The sequence below is a fragment of the Carassius carassius genome, chromosome 23 (genome assembly GCF_963082965.1).
Source record: "Carassius carassius chromosome 23, fCarCar2.1, whole genome shotgun sequence".
Lineage (NCBI taxonomy): Eukaryota > Metazoa > Chordata > Actinopteri > Cypriniformes > Cyprinidae > Carassius > Carassius carassius.
This window is the reverse complement of record NC_081777.1, coordinates 1,024,351-1,041,866: the sequence shown is the minus strand read 5'-3', so window position 1 is coordinate 1,041,866 and position 17,516 is coordinate 1,024,351. Positions and strand designations below refer to the sequence as shown.

At 46.1% G+C, this 17,516-nt stretch overlaps 1 protein-coding gene across 4 annotated transcripts; it reads right to left on the bottom strand.

Annotated features, from left to right (window-relative positions):
• Positions 1–304: 304 nt before the first annotated feature.
• Positions 305–17,227, bottom strand: LOC132101184 (ubiquitin-conjugating enzyme E2 Q2-like). 4 transcript variants are annotated; one of them, XM_059505903.1, is made up of 13 exons: positions 16,773–17,227; positions 14,975–15,079; positions 13,518–13,640; positions 12,405–12,461; positions 12,156–12,308; positions 4,748–4,832; positions 3,605–3,665; positions 3,409–3,499; positions 3,181–3,239; positions 2,875–2,923; positions 2,549–2,644; positions 2,369–2,435; positions 305–433 (listed from the first exon to the last, which is right to left on the bottom strand). In XM_059505903.1, the coding sequence occupies exons 1-13, from the start codon at positions 16,926–16,928 to the stop codon at positions 402–404; spliced, it is 1,134 nt and encodes a 377-aa protein (XP_059361886.1). In that variant the 5' UTR covers positions 16,929–17,227; the 3' UTR covers positions 305–401. The 4 variants fall into 4 exon arrangements, with proteins under 4 accessions (XP_059361886.1, XP_059361888.1, XP_059361887.1 ...); XM_059505905.1 differs by having other exon boundaries at positions 12,171–12,308; positions 16,773–17,226; XM_059505904.1 differs by having other exon boundaries at positions 12,156–12,305; positions 16,773–17,226.
• Positions 17,228–17,516: the final 289 nt, after the last annotated feature.

Genomic DNA, 17,516 nt, shown 5'->3' with positions numbered 1-17,516 from the left:
CTGAAGGACATTAACACAAAACCAGGGCCATCAGATCGACCAGAAATACTGCAGACGCATTCACTTCCTGTTTAAGGCATTATTGCTCTCTCAGCTTCACTCAGAGACTGCAGGGGCTTCAATGAACACAGTAAACACAATTCTACAGATCCAGACGGTTGTGCTGGCCAGGAGAGAGAAGCGGTTACAGGGCGGAGAGAAACACATCAAACCCGTCCTCACATCATCTGAGCGTGATCCTGTGAGTCAGCTGTGCATGGGCAGATCGTCTGAGATGATGAAGGAGCTTCAGAGTCGCAGGGAGAGAGGAGTGTGAGGATGAAACCAGGGATGAGGGGAGAGAAGCAGTGACAGAGAGATGTCCATCTGAAGATGATCGCTCCATGAGTGGACGCTGTGCTCTAGCCGTCCTCTTTGGGCGGTGTGTACCAGCCTGTGAAACACACACACACACACACACACACATTTATACAGAAAACACTCACTCCGGAGACTTCATCCAGACAGAGGCAATACATGTCACAACAGCACGAGCTCAGATGCCCCAAGAACACACACACACACACACACACACACACACAGGATTCACTTCTTAACCCTCATAATGCATTCAAAATCAGTTTTCTCTATTTTTTGCATGATGGGTCTGTTAGGCCCTAAAGAACTGTTATGTAACAATGTTATTTTACAACTTTTTATTAATGACTAAATGACAAAAATACTAATTTTTGAATGTTATTACCATGTTACTGCATTTGGAATTTTCTTAAATACATATTTACGCATGAATAATAAAAAAATGATACTAATATACACACACACACACACACACACACACACACACACACACACAAAACTAATTGTAAAAGAAAAAAACTCAAACCTGTGTATAGTGCATTCTGACGGTCTTGAAGCATTAATAAACCTACACACTTTTTAAAGTATTTTTATGCACCTTTTCCAAATCCGAACAGACCTGAATGTGTTGAGGATTAAGAAATGGACCGCAAAAATGGGCAAGTCACCTAATTAACAATGTATTATGAACTAAAGGCTTTTCAGAAACCGGTCAATAGGAAATAAAACCACACTTCTCAAATGATTTCATGGAGTTTGGGGATGCACGATATATTGGCCTCCATATCGGCCGATAAATGTGATTTTTTTCTGTTCTCGAACCGATAAGAGAATTTGGCCGATATCTTAGAGCTGATAAATAATGCATTATTTCCTGCAGAGACACTTCAGATAAGTACTGTTCACCACGATGGTTTTTAATTGCTTGAAATATTATTGGAATCACTTTGAAAAGGGAAATACAGTGAACTGCAACATGCAGGGCAAGTCTGTCATATTATAATGAGATCATTAGCTACTGTAAAATAATGTAACAATGTGTTTTAGTGCGTTGTTAGGTGAAGAGCGCATCTACAATGGATTCACACATGACTAGCACAGTTAAGTTCCTTTGTGCATTTACAGTCTTCTGTGTAATTGTACTTTGTAATATTGTGTTTATTTTATGCATATAAATCAAATTTTTCTTATGCCATTGAACATCTTTCACCATGATAGTGAAAGCAAAAACTGACGGCGCTTTCGGCATCTAATATGTGCTATATATAACCATTTTAATTGACTTCTTTAATGTTTTTCTTGTTTCATAGTGAAAACAATGAGAAGAATCACATTTAGTGTTGAACAGGTTGTTTTTGAAAGTCACAGTGTGTCAGTTATACGGTGATGCGCTATGAAATCTTTTTGGATGCATATTAATTGTAATATTAATTTACTAATAAAAGTAACCTTCTAATAGTAGCCAGAAAGTAACAGGCTTACATTAATTTGAAGTGCCAAATACTCTTAATAATGACAATATTTAATGATTTTGACAATATCTCTGGCTATAGTCCTTACACGGTCGTCCTCTGTCAACACACTCCATCGTCTTATTTTTTTAATTTTTTTTTTACACACAAATTGTTTCCATTATTTAAGCATTATTTTTTTATTTTTTTGTAAGGCTGCTTTATGTTTTTATTAATGTTGAAGTGTTTAATGCTTTTTAATGATAAGAGTTTTTGGTAACCAGGCTCTCAAATTACGTAAAAATGGTTTAGATTTATCGGCCAACATATCGGTTATCGGCTTTCATATTTAAATCATCATCAGTATCAGCCAAACTTTTAATATCGGTGCATCCCTAATGGTCTTTAAACTCACAAACCAGTCTTTGGTAATAATCCCTAACTGGTTAAATCAGATGATCTCAGGAAAACCTTGTGTTATGAGATACAAGAACAGTTTTTATGATATTAAAATGGAAGTATATAAACATGATTTCCTGATTCATCAGCTGTGTTCTTACCGTTCTTTTCATGGATCTGCACCAGTGATTTATACGACTGCTGCGCTCTGGCCAGACTGTACTGATTCTGAGGACAGGACAAGTGTGTCAACACAGTACTAACACAAACACTGCATGTTAAAAACTAAATGTAATCAGCTACTTGCTTCTCCACCAGACAAACACGAGCAGAGCATTCACCTTATTGGCTCCAAACTGCACTCGTGCTTTTCCTTTGACTAAAGTGGCGTTGATCTGCATGATGACAGACTCGATGGAATAGGCACTGCTCCATCCCTGGGAACACACACACACACACACACACACACACACACACGAGATCACGCCTCGACACACTTCTTCAACACATCAGCATGCAGTTTGAAAACATCACATATTTAACGTCTTAAAACCTGGCCTAACATTATAAGTGGACAAACGCATGTATAAACAATATTCTGATGTGACCGGTTAGTCCGGTTGAGGATCATTAAATCCTGAATCCCGTGTCATTAACACAAACGCACCTGTTTAGTGAGCAGCTCCATACACAGAGCTCCTCCGCCGAGAACATACCTGAAACAACACAACACTGCGTTTCCTCTACGGCTTCATCTGATGAGCATTTCACACTTCAATTACACAAACTCCAGCGATTCTTAATGATACAACAAACTGAGTTTGGCTAGTTATGTAATGAATAACAGATATATAATGAACAAATAAGCATGCATTAGTGTGAAGAAATGCATCTGCATGCACATGAGAGAATTTATAAAGAATATATCTCAACACAATACTCCTAACACAAAGAAAAGCCTCTGAAGTCTTACCCTCCAGAGAGGACCGGAGAAACCACACGCGCAAACGGAGGATCGAAGGGGAAGTTATCCTGCAGACAGACCAGAACACAGTCATATATATATATATATATATATATATATATATATATATATATATATATATATATATATATATATATAATATAAAACTAAAAATGTTAGATTAAATGGTGTGGATAATTCCTGCAGGTCTGGTCTGAGCAGCTCCAGGTAACTCACTTTGTAGGAGAAGCTGAGGAGGATGTAGTCTATCCCTTCCTTTTCCTTCAACACCTGCAGGTCACTGTGTAAAGGACTGTCTGGATCCACACTGAGCACACACACACACACACACACACACCTTCAGCTTTCTGAACCCTCACCAGCCCTCAGACTTCAGCAGTAATGTGGAAACCCAGAGGAAGTGTGCCCTTACGTCCTGATCTTGACGTGCCACTCATACAGACTGTCGTTCACCAGCTCCACGGAGTAGATGCCTGGAAAGAGAAGAGGTCAGAGTAATGTCCTCTCAGAGTCATGCTCTCTCACATTACACTAGCCTCTTTCACACCGTAATACCAGTAAATTGCTGTAAAAATTACTGGAACGACTTTACCGGTAAATTAAAAAATGTGTTGTTCACACAGTGAACGACATTACGTCTTTTTTCCGTAAAAGCACCATTCACACATCCACTCCAAAACACCGGTAAATTCTGTGACGTCAATAACCTCTAAACATCTGCGCTCGTATTTTAAACATGGAGGGTAATACGTGTTCAGTATTTCTTTTGATGGTTTCATTTTTGTTTCAAACTTTAGTATTCATGCAACTGCTTTTGTTACAGAGACATCGTAATAGACGACGGGTTTAAATAATTATACTCACCATTAATAAAACACCTGATGCTGTCGGGAGCTGACCAATTCAGTGAAAATCGTCTTGAAAGGAGTAACAGCACAATGAAGGTGCGACTGTAAATTGCAGTCTGTAAGATGCACACATCTTGCACTCTCCGCACAAAATATTCGATATAGCGCACATGTATCTGTGTTTAACGTTAAAACATTGTTACATGCTTGAACTGTTTTATATCTTTAGATTTTATTTTAGACAATTCGTGATGATTTGAGAAGGCTAAACTGATCAAACATAGATCAACTCTCTCTCTCTGTGCTGGCCGCTTGTTGCTTTAAAAACAAAACTTATAGGCCTTTAATGATCAAAAACTGCTCAAACATACAAAACTGAACTATTTTAATAGCTGAAACAGTAGTATAAGCTGTTTTGGGAGAATTGGGAAAAAAGACGGGCTGAACATCTTCAAGTGAGTTGCGGGGCAAACCGAAAGTTGATGCCACTTCTCCACTGCTCCGACTTCTCGTTTGTACCCTATGTGGTTTTCCCTAGTTAAAAACTAAAATAAGTTGAAAAACGTAGTTATTTCTTTTTCTCATACCGCTAAATTGCCGGAACGAATTTACCGGTATTTTTGAAAAGATCCTGCTCACAGTCCTGAACTCGTTACGGCAATTTACCGGTAATTTTCCGGAAAGTCTGTAAGTGTGAAAGGGCTCACCGTTCTTATAGCTCTGAGAGCGGTAGATCTCCCGGAGCTCCTTCATGAGGCGATCTGACGCCTGAACAGATCCAGACACAGCGCCCTACAGGACCCGACAGAACACACCCCGTCAGTCACAACACACAACTCTACATATAAATAAAACACACAATGTGTGAACATGCATTTCAATAAAACCCCTCACAGTTCCTCATTCTCGTCTGAAACACTGTTTCAAATCATTAATAATCGTGTTCCCCGTCAAAATTGACTTGCCTTTTAAAAACTGCTCTCATTATGCCATATTTTCACCAAATCTGTTCTTTAATCATCTGATCAACTTTGATCTGAGCTTACACACTTCAGTTTTTAGTGAAAAAGCATTTCACAAGCTAGGACCACGCCACAAACAAACTAAGGAACTGGGGAAGAGTAGAAAGAGGATGAAGGGGTCGAGGGAATGGGATGATGGTCAGGTTGATCAGGGCATCTTGAATTGAGGGCTCAGAGAGACTCAGGGTGGGGGTACCGTCTCTAGCGTACATTTAGGCCAGACAATGAGGACCCCCAAAGATGGGAAGATCTTAGTCAAGCGTGAGCTCAGAATGCCCGATCATACAGAGAGGACACAGAGGCTGATTAGTTCAGGCGTTAAATGGTTAACGCGGGTTCTTGTTTACGTAAGCCTTTAGAAGTATGAATGTGTGAGAATGAGAGAAGCTGGGCAAATCGCAGCCAGAGGTTATTCGAAGGAATAGATGATCCCCCAAGTAGGTTTAAATGCACATGGGGATCTGAAGAAGGAATGACTGTAAGATGTTAAGTTGTAGATGGACGGTGGGTCAGTTGATGGGAAAAGAAGCTTTGGGACAGATCCAGGCGGAGTGGTATCCTGGAGATCATGCTTGGAGCAAGGCAATTAAGAATGGCTTCTTGGAAAGCCTATTTGGTGTTTGGTATGTGGTGTGACCGGCGAGAGACGCATTTATTCCGGAGCCAAGTCTAACTTCTGAAATGGGAAATGAGACGAAGAGCCGGTTTAGGAGATTAAGGAGTCGTGGTATAGGATTGCTTGGAGGAGGAATTGTTGTTGAGTAGATTAAGTGGCCTAAGCATGAATTGGATAACTGCCAAACATAGTCATCCCTTGTTTATGGTTTCAATTTCTACTGCATAGTCTAAGCGGATGAGCAGATTCGGACTATTCATACCCCCAAATATGGCTGTTATGACTATGGGATACATTTCATAATGCTGTGGCAACTGCTCTTGACTGTGGATTGTAGAAACTGAATTCTGGATGCTCTTCAGAATCGACCCGGCAGCCACCATATTTACTGCTGCTAGCGCCGGTGGGCTGCTGTTGTAGCTGTATGATCGTTTCGCCTGAGGCGCCGGTGGCAGCGCTGTTGTAGCTGTATGATCGTTTCACCCGAGGCGCCGGTGGTGGTGCTGTTGTAGCTGTATGATCGTTTCGCCTGAGGCGCCGGTGGCGGTGCTGTTGTAGCCGTATGATCGTTTCGCCTGAGGCGCTGGTGGCGGTGCTGTTGTAGCCGTATGATCGTTTCACCTGAGGCGCCGGTGGCGGTGCTGTTGTAGCCGTGTGATCGTTTCACCTGAGGCGCCGGTGGCGGTGCTGTTGTAGCTGTATGATCGTTTCACCTGAGGCGCCGGTGGTGGTGCTGTTGTAGCTGTGTGATCGTTTCACCTGAGGCGCCGGTGGCGGTGCTGTTGTAGCTGTATGATCGTTTCACCTGAGGCGCCGGTGGTGGTGCTGTTGTAGCTGTGTGATCGTTTCACCTGAGGCGCCGGTGGCGGTGCTGTTGTAGCCGTGTGATCGTTTCACCTGAGGCGCCGGTGGCGGTGCTGTTGTAGCTGTATGATCGTTTCACCTGAGGCGCCGGTGGTGGTGCTGTTGTAGCTGTGTGATCGTTTCACCCGAGGCGCCGGTGGTGGTGCTGTTGTAGCTGTATGATCGTTTCACCCGAGGCGCCGGTGGTGGTGCTGTTGTAGCTGTGTGATCGTTTCACCTGAGGCGCCGGTGGCGGTGCTGTTGTAGCCGTGTGATCGTTTCACCTGAGGCGCCGGTGGCGGTGCTGTTGTAGCTGTATGATCGTTTCACCTGAGGCGCCGGTGGTGGTGCTGTTGTAGCTGTGTGATCGTTTCACCTGAGGCGCCGGTGGCGGTGCTGTTGTAGCCGTGTGATCGTTTCACCTGAGGCGCCGGTGGCGGTGCTGTTGTAGCTGTATGATCGTTTCACCTGAGGCGCCGGTGGTGGTGCTGTTGTAGCTGTGTGATCGTTTCACCCGAGGCGCCGGTGGTGGTGCTGTTGTAGCTGTATGATCGTTTCACCCGAGGCGCCGGTGGTGGTGCTGTTGTAGCCGTGTGATCGTTTCACCTGAGGCGCCGGTGGCGGTGCTGTTGTAGCCGTGTGATCGTTTCACCTGAGGCGCCGGTGGCGGTGCTGTTGTAGCCGTGTGATCGTTTCACCTGAGGCGCCGGTGGCGGCGCTGTTGTAGCCGTGTGATCGTTTCACCTGAGGCGCCGGTGGTGGTGCTGTTGTAGCCGTGTGATCGTTTCACCTGAGGCGCCGGTGGCGGTGCTGTTGTAGCCGTGTGATCGTTTCACCTGAGGCGCCGGTGGCGGCGCTGTTGTAGCCGTGTGATCGTTTCACCTGAGGCGCCGGTGGCGGCGCTGTTGTAGCCGTGTGATCGTTTCGCCTGAGGCGCCGGTGGCGGCGCTGTTGTAGCCGTGTGATCGTTTCACCTGAGGCGCCGGTGGTGGTGCTGTTGTAGCCGTGTGATCGTTTCACCTGAGGCGCCGGTGGCGGTGCTGTTGTAGCCGTGTGATCGTTTCACCTGAGGCGCCGGTGGCGGCGCTGTTGTAGCCGTGTGATCGTTTCACCTGAGGCGCCGGTGGCGGTGCTGTTGTAGCCGTGTGATCGTTTCGCCTGAGGCGCCGGTGGCGGTGCTGTTGTAGCCGTATGATCGTTTCGCCTGAGGCGCCGGTGGCGGTGCTGTTGTAGCCGTGTGATCGTTTCACCTGAGGCGCCGGTGGCGGTGCTGTTGTAGCCGTGTGATCGTTTCACCTGAGGCGCCGGTGGCGGTGCTGTTGTAGCCGTGTGATCGTTTCACCTGAGGCGCCGGTGGCGGTGCTGTTGTAGCCGTGTGATCGTTTCACCTGAGGCGCCGGTGGCGGTGCTGTTGTAGCCGTATGATCGTTTCGCCTGAGGCGCCGGTGGCGGTGCTGTTGTAGCCGTATGATCGTTTCGCCTGAGGCGCCGGTGGCGGTGCTGTTGTAGCCGTGTGATCGTTTCACCTGAGGCGCCGGTGGCGGTGCTGTTGTAGCTGTATGATCGTTTCACCTGAGGCGCCGGTGGCGGTGCTGTTGTAGCCGTATGATCGTTTCACCTGAGGCGCCGGTGGCGGTGCTGTTGTAGCTGTATGATCGTTTCACCTGAGGCGCCGGTGGCGGCGCTGTTGTAGCCGTGTGATCGTTTCACCTGAGGCGCCGGTGGCGGTGCTGTTGTAGCCGTGTGATCGTTTCACCTGAGGCGCCGGTGGCGGTGCTGTTGTAGCTGTATGATCGTTTCGCCTGAGGCGCCGGTGGCGGCGCTGTTGTAGCTGTATGATCGTTTCGCCTGAGGCGCCGGTGGCGGTGCTGTTGTAGCTGTGTGATCGTTTCACCTGAGGCGCCGGTGGCGGTGCTGTTGTAGCCATATGATCGTTTCACCTGAGGCGCCGGTGGCGGTGCTGTTGTAGCCGTGTGATCGTTTCGCCTGAGGCGCCGGTGGCGGTGCTGTTGTAGCTGTATGATCGTTTCGCCTGAGGCGCCGGTGGCGGTGCTGTTGTAGCCGTGTGATCGTTTCACCTGAGGCGCCGGTGGCGGTGCTGTTGTAGCCGTGTGATCGTTTCACCTGAGGCGCCGGTGGCGGTGCTGTTGTAGCCGTGTGATCGTTTCACCTGAGGCGCCGGTGGCGGTGCTGTTGTAGCCGTGTGATCGTTTCGCCTGAGGCGCTGGTGGCGGTGCTGTTGTAGCTGTATGGTCGTTTCACCTGAGGCGCCGGTGGCGGTGCTGTTGTAGCTGTGTGATCGTTTCACCTGAGGCGCCGGTGGCGGTGCTGTTGTAGCCGTATGATCGTTTCGCCTGAGGCGCCGGTGGCGGCGCTGTTGTAGCTGAATGATCGTTTCACCTGAGGCGCCGGTGGCGGTGCTGTTGTAGCTGTATGATCGTTTCGCCTGAGGCGCCGGTGGCGGCGCTGTTGTAGCTGTATGATCGTTTCGCCTGAGGCGCCGGTGGCGGCGCTGTTGTAGCTGAATGATCGTTTCGCCTGAGGCGCCGGTGGCGGTGCTGTTGTAGCCGTGTGATCGTTTCACTTGAGGCGCCGGTGGCGGTGCTGTTGTAGCTGAATGATCGTTTCGCCTGAGGCGCCGGTGGCGGTGCTGTTGTAGCTGAATGATCGTTTCACCTGAGGCGCCGGTGGCGGTGCTGTTGTAGCTGAATGATCGTTTCACCTGAGGCGCCGGTGCTGTTGTAGCTGTATGATCGTTTCGCCTGAGGCGCCGGTGGCGGCGCTGTTGTAGCTGTATGATCGTTTCACCTGAGGCGCCGGTGGCGGTGCTGTTGTAGCTGAATGATCGTTTCACCTGAGGCGCCGGTGGCGGTGCTGTTGTAGCTGAATGATCGTTTCACCTGAGGCGCCGGTGCTGTTGTAGCTGTATGATCGTTTCGCCTGAGGCGCCGGTGGCGGCGCTGTTGTAGCTGAATGATCGTTTCACCTGAGGCGCCGGTGCTGTTGTAGCTGTATGATCGTTTCGCCTGAGGCGCCGGTGGCGGCGCTGTTGTAGCTGTATGATCGTTTCGCCTGAGGCGCCGGTGGCGGTGCTGTTGTAGCTGAATGATCGTTTCACCTGAGGCGCCGGTGCTGTTGTAGCTGTATGATCGTTTCACCTGAGGCGCCGGTGGCGGCGCTGTTGTAGCTGTATGATCGTTTCGCCTGAGGCGCCGGTGGCGGCGCTGTTGTAGCTGTATGATCGTTTCACCTGAGGCGCCGGTGGCGGTGCTGTTGTAGCTGTATGATCGTTTCGCCTGAGGCGCCGGTGGCGGCGCTGTTGTAGCTGTATGATCGTTTCGCCTGAGGCGCCGGTGGCGGCGCTGTTGTAGCTGTATGATCGTTTCACCTGAGGCGCCGGTGGCGGTGCTGTTGTAGCCGTGTGATCGTTTCACTTGAGGCGCCGGTGGCGGTGCTGTTGTAGCCGTGTGATCGTTTCGCCTGAGGCGCCGGTGGCGGTGCTGTTGTAGCTGAATGATCGTTTCGCCTGAGGCGCTGGTGGCGGTTCTGTTGTAGCCGTGTGATCGTTTCACCTGAGGCACCGGTGCTGTTGTAGCCGTATGATCGTTTCGCCTGAGGCGCCGGTGGCGGTGCTGTTGTAGCCGTATGATCGTTTCGCCTGAGGCGCCGGTGGCGGTGCTGTTGTAGCTGTATGATCGTTTCGCCTGAGGCGCCGGTGCTGTTGTAGCCGTATGATCGTTTCACCTGAGGCGCCGGTGGCGGTGCTGTTGTAGCCGTATGATCGTTTCGCCTGAGGCGCCGGTGGCGGTGCTGTTGTAGCTGTATGATCGTTTCGCCTGAGGCGCCGGTGCTGTTGTAGCCGTATGATCGTTTCGCCTGAGGCGCCGGTGGCGGTGCTGTTGTAGCCGTATGATCGTTTCGCCTGAGGCGCCGGTGGCGGTGCTGTTGTAGCTGTATGATCGTTTCGCCTGAGGCGCCGGTGCTGTTGTAGCCGTATGATCGTGAATGGGCATCTGGAATTTAGAAGTAGCTGTAGAGAATTATTAGAAAACATGGAGCCGTATTGCTGATTGTTGTCTATTTACTTATTAAGCCATACCAGCATATGAGGCTATATGTCATGGCAAAAATCAGTTAATACATAAAATCAATCCGTGCACAAGTCTTTAATACATTCAAGTCAAGGGGGGAACAATTTAGACTGTTCAATTTGACCAGCCTGCGTGTCTTTGGGCTGTGAGCCGTATTGCTGTAATCAGCTGAAAGGAAGGGGATAGGAACATCATTGGATGTTGGAATGAAAGGATGTTTGTGAGTGGAGTTTTATGAACGAAATGTGAGCATAGAGAAGAGAGATCAGGTTGAATGAGTGCAGGTGGAATCACGTCTTGCCTGCCGCTAGGGGGCGCTGCGGTTTGATGCTTTGGAGGAGAATTCCCGTGACATCACGTGTGACGGAGAGTGGAGTTGCCGGAAGTGCTGAGCGCTCGAAGTTTTGCATGACAGAAGTTTTATTGAAACGAAATATATTTTAAATAACTGTTTGTCATCCGTGCAATTGAATTGGGTACCTTGGATTTAAGAGCGTGTTGAAGGCGACTCGTGGTTCAGTTGTCCTCGGCTCTGGATTCTAGAAGACGTGCAATGAGAGCCCTGAGGAAGCGTTAGAGAGCGGCCGTGACGGGAGCGAGAATTCAGTTCCTGCGTCCACCACGCAAATGATGGCGAACTCGGCCCGCGGATCTCACTGACGGAGAGCAAGGAGGTTGGGCTCAGAATCCGCCTGAGATGAGCCAGTGAGTGGGCGCTCGAGGCCCAGAAGGTGTGCGATCGAACGCGACCGCTCTGAAAGAGACTGTGATCGGGATGATGAGAGGTGATCGTCGAGTGTCGTCAGTGACATTGAATCAAACAGCGTGCCGTTCAGACCAGGCAAGTACACCTGTCCTGCGAGAGAACGAGACTAGCAGTGCGGTGGGACGTGGCCCGGTATATAATGAGGATCTTAGAAGTCAGGTGATTGTTTGGGCGTGCCCCAGCTTCGAACTTTAGTTAATACCAATTAACTCCATTTGTGGATAAATTTAGCAATGTTGACTCAAACACTGAGACACATGAGGCCTACGATCAATCAGCTCTAAAAACAAAGACATAACCTGCGCTAACTGAAAGAAAACAATTCATTAAAAAAGATCAAATCCAATATTTGGTGATAATATAGCACAATACGAGATAAACAAGCAATTTGTTGTGATTTTTGTCCCTAGGAAAATAGTTTTCATAATTGAATTTATTTAAAGAAAGAGCAATCTGTGCAGTAAACCACTTAAAAAAAAAGCAGCATTTTTAATGTTTATTTTCCCCCTGCTGTACCAGAACCACAACGAACCGTGACTTTAAAATCAAGGTATGTATTGAACCGTCAGGTTTTTTATGCATTTAATGTCCCTACAGAAAATTGTTATGCAACAAACAAACACTTTAGATTGAAAACAGCTAAATCCACCAGAAGTAGTCTGTATTCCTGAACACATCATTTCAAACTGAACCTCTGCACAATCCTCATCTCATCAGACCGAGACAAGCGCCTGTATCTGACCCCATCACACCCCAAACAGAAGGAAAGTCTCTTACCGAGTGAGCACTTACGTTCAAGTGGTCCTGCCGCTGGTTCCTGCGGATCTTCTCCAGGACGGCCAGGTTCTCCTTCTCAATCCCATCATCCTCAGACTTCTTCCCATCCACCGGCTCCTCCTTCATCTCGTAGTGCTCCAGATCGATGTCCTGCTGACACACACACACACACACACACACACACAGGTAAAGACAGACGCTCTGCAGCTCACAGAAGACATGAATGAGGTGAGGGGAACAGACACGCACCTCTCCCATCTCCTCTTCCTCCTCCTCCTCTGAAGTCACCTCGTCTGTCGTCCCATGCTACGAGAGAAAACATCAGTGTTAAACCACACACACACACACACACACACACACACACACACACACACACACACACACACACACACACAAGCCCACCCTGTTTACTGATGATACGTCACGCAAAAGAACAATGATGTATGACATTTAGCTTTGGTGCCAATATAAAGGATGCACATATGGAAACCTCACATCCTGACCCTGCTCCACATTTTACAGAATGCACTGTTTCATGTACTTACAGTGATTTCATTATGTGTGTGTGTGTGTGTGTGTGTGTGTGTGTGTGTGTGTGTGTGTTTGAGTGTGTGTGTTTGAGTGTGTGTGTGTGTGTGTTTGAGTGTGTGTGTGTGTGTGTGTGTTTGAGTGTGTGTGTGTGTGTGTGTGTTTGAGTGTTTGAGTGTGTGTTTGAGTGTGTGTGTGTGTGTGTGTGTGTGTGTGTTTGAGTGTGTGTGTGTGTGTTTGAGTGTGTGTTTGAGTGTTTGAGTGTGTGTGTTTGAGTGTGTGTGTGTGTGTGTGTGTGTGTTTGAGTGTGTGTGTGTGTGTGTGTGTGTGTGTTTGAGTGTGTGTGTGTGTGTGTGTGTGTGTTTGAGTGTGTGTGTGTGTGTGTGTTTGAGTGTGTGTGTGTGTGTGTGTGTTTGAGTGTTTGAGTGTGTGTTTGAGTGTGTGTGTTTGAGTGTGTGTTTGAGTGTTTGAGTGTGTGTGTTTGAGTGTGTGTGTGTTTGAGTGGCTGCAGCAACTAGTTTAGTACCAGTGCACAAACTTTATCCTACCATATATTCTGCAGTACAAGTGTTTTTAGTCATCTTGAATGTTAGGATGAGACCTAAATAATGCATTTAACATAAAGCATTTCATTTTTTATGTTTTTAAATGCTTTCACTTCAGCAATAATCTGCTCTTATGTGTCTTATTTAAAGAGACCAACCATAGGTCTGTTCTCCAAAGCGTTCATGAATTAAAACGGTGTTGTAACAAGCATTCATAAATAAGTGTTCTGTTTCCAGTTAATTCATTTATACCCCAAAAATAATCAAAAATGAAGTTGCAGCGGTTCACCTTCCTGTCCTGGTTGTGTGGTCCTGCAGGAAGAGGCTGGTCCAGCATCTCCACATCCGGGTGCTGAGGAAGATTATAGAGGCGACACAGATCACAGATCAGCCTCTTCAGCTGCTGCAGGAGCTGCACCACACACACACACACACACACACACACACCAGACCATTACACAGAGCAGGGGCTGATCAAATTCCACTTGCATGTGATGAACATCTGACAGAAAATGAAGAAGTCTTTAAGGGAAGAGTCAGTGGCTCTGACTGGATCCTGACATCTCTACTTAAATATACCCAATTAGATTTTATACTTTTATATTTATAATGTTAGTTAAGATTTCTGTTTCAAATAAATGCTGTTCTTTTGAACTTCCTGTTCATCTGTGAATCCTGAGAAATAAAATGCATCACCGTTTCCACAGAAATATCGAGCAGCACAACTGTGTTCAACACTGATAATAATCAGAAATGTTTCTTAAGCAGTAAAAAAAAAAGCTTGTTTTTAAAAAGAGAAACCTGGAGAACAGATGAAAAGATCTTGTTTGTTGACAATAAAACTCTAGAGAGTAGATCCCTTTTCGTTTAGGCCCCCTGTGAAACACACCTGATTTCCCCTAAATTCATTTTAATATTTTTTCTGAATTTGGGGATTCCTTATGATTTCATGCAAATTTGTATAAATGAATAAATATAACTTTCAAAATCTTTTAAATTGTAATTAAAATGTTAAATCACATGTGTGTGCGTGCCAAATAATTTCGGAATTAAAACATGGATAAAAAAAAAAAAGCCCAAGGTAGCATCATATTAATAAAAAATAAATAAATAACATTTTATATATATATATATATATATATATATATATATCATTTTGAGTAGCAGAAGTAGTATATTTTAGGCTATTACTATTTTCAAATGCAATGCAAACAAGTTACCATATTTTTCGGACTATAAGTCGCACCTGAGTATAAGTTGCATCAGTCCAAAAATACGTCATGACGAGGAAAAATAACATAAGTCGCATTTATTTAGAACCAAGAGAAAACATTACCGTCTCCAGCCGCGAGAGGGCGCTCTATGTCTTCAGTGTAGACTACAGGAGCACTGAGCAGCATAGAGCGCCCTCTGGTGGCTGGAGACGGTAATGTTTTCTCTTGATTCATGTCAAATTAATTTTGATAAATAAGTCGCACCTGACTATAAGTCGCAGGACCAGACAAACTATGAAAAAAAGTGTGACTTATAGTCCGGAAAATACGGTATATTACACAAGATTTCTTACATGAATACATATGATAAAAAAATTCTAAAACTTTCGCCGGAAAAGTGATACTTAACTCCTTAAGTGAGTTTTCTCCACACATAGAAATCCAACATGTTTGAGCTCATCATTGTGAGAACTATATCTCCGTGCTCCTCACTATAATGCGGTGTAAGGTGTTGAGGGTGAAGAAGAGTTACCAGTGTGCTGCCCCTCCTGACCTCCTCCAGCCGCTCCAGCACTGCGGTCAGACTCGGGTCATCAGACTCCACGAACCAGATGGGCGGCGTCAGCGGGTACGACTCCTGAAACACCAGAGATGACCCCTCAGTGACCTCAGAGCACCGGACCGGACCAATGGCCTCAAGACATGCTTAAAGTCACAGTCACCCAAACATGAAAAACTCCTCCACTTTCATCCTTCGTGAAGCATTCGCTATGTCTTCTTCAATGTGCTCTTACTGACATATTCAGATCTATACAAACTGATCTGATTCTGAGCTCCGGCCGGACTCTGGTCTGGAAGAACGTGTTAGGAAAGGGCTACTTACCACGGTCTGATGTTTAGTAGTATACTATATCAGAACAGAAGTAAATATGATTTTAAGTTTCAAGACTTGGTTTATTTGGAGTGTACATTCTCTGATCTTGTTCATAGCTGGCACACAAAAACTTGCATCATTAAAGAAACGCCAGTTCGCCCAAAAGTAGAAATTTGCTGGAAATGTAGGCCTGCCCGCCCTCAAAACAGATTTGGAGAAACGTAACATTTATTTAATTGCTCACCAATGGATCCTCTGCAGTGAATGGGTGCCAATAGAAAACATTATTATGTATTTCAGACAACGGCAACTGTTAGAAGTTAAAATCATCTTAATGCTGGATGTGTTTCATCTTTTATCTTCTCCAGATGTTAACTGATGGACTGGAGTGCTGTGGATTATTGTGATGTTTTTATCAGACTCTCATTCTGACGGCACCCATTCACTGCAGAGCATCCATTGATGAGACACATTTCTACAAACCTGATGAAGAAACAAACTCATTCTGATCTCTGATAATCTGAGAGAGGTGAACTGTTCGTTTAACTATTTGTTGTTAAATTGGACAGCATGCACGTCCAAAACCAAGTGTGCTTCAGTAACATATACATCACATTATATATAGTAATGTTATATAACATCAAATAAAGCAATACAATAATACATCTGACAGAAGGAAAATACAATATGCAACATAACTGAGACTTAACATTTTCCAAATTATACTTCACCTACAGAACTAGACTGAGAGACCATGTAAAGGCTTTGCAGGTGTTTTGAGTTAATTAGCTGATTAGAGTGTGGCACCAGGTGTCTTCAATATTGAACCTTTTCACATTATTCTAATTTTCTAAGATACTGAATTTGGGATTTTCCTTAGTTTTCAGTTATAAACATCAAAATTAATAGAAATGCACATTTGAAATATATCAGTCTGTGTGTACTGAATGAATATAATATACAAGTTTCACTTTTTGAATGGAATTAGTTAAATAAATCAACTTTTTGATGATATTCTAATTATATGACCAGCACCTGTACATCTGTTTTTAAAGTCTAAGCTGAGGGTCCCTGGATCGTATGCAGTCTAAATAGTGTGCACACTAGGTTTGCAATGTGACGTCAGCGTCGCTCTCACGCAACAGAAAATGGCATCCGGAAATTAAGACAACAAACACGAAACAAGACAACACAACTGGGTCAGTAATGGACACTACTGAGTGCGCACTACTTTATATCCAACTCACCCCCCACAGACTGACCCTGTCAGTGACATTAACTGTGAACAGATCGAGTCAGCTCAGAGATGAGTAACGTTAGTGATCAGGTGAACACTTCTCCTGCTGACTCCAAACCTAGTGTGCTGCCTAGTGAGGGACTGACACGCGGCCCGAGCGCAGGTGTGTATCAGACAGTCCTGTGTTTCGAGGGGCTCTTATGGGGTGTGTGTGTGTACCGTGAGGTTGCAGTGGATGATCAGCAGCTGGTCTCCGATGTTAAACTGGCAGCTCAGCTCGTCCGGTTTCCAGTCGAGGATCCTGAAGCGCTCGTGGTTCGGATCAAAAATAGACTCCAGAAACTTCAGCTCGGCCTTCAGTCCCGAAACCGACATCTTCCTCCACTCATCTCCGAGAGAAGAGAAACCGGAGAGAGAGAGATGGACAAAAGAAGAAGAATAAGAGGTGCGCACTTGCGATCTGTTCCTCTGTTTTCTGGATGTCAACGCAGAAATAAAGCTCTTAGTTTAGCGAACGCGGCTCCCGTGAGCTCCTCTGGTCTCTGCTGCACTGATATGTCGAGTCAAAGCGCAGATCTCGGGTTATTGTGTCATAAATGTGGATGTGAGCGCAGGATGTGCGTGTACGGCTGAGCGGAAGCTGTTTTTCTCTGGGGTTTAAAGATGGAGGCGCACGTGGAGGACCCGCTGTCCCAGCATGCACCTCGCCCGCGAGATCACGTCACACCGCATAGACTGTATAAAATTAGTGTCCGTGACGTTACGCATAGGTTTCCGAAGATAATTTTTGACATAGACATATAAACATAGATATATAAACCATAGACAGTAAAAGAAATGGACACAGCGACCCCATTGGAACTCAATTGAGACAAGTGAAGCCCATTTTTAGCATTTTTTAGCACTTCTGTTTCTGACGCGCAGACTCAAACTAAGCTTGATGACGTCAGCAACCTGTCTGAC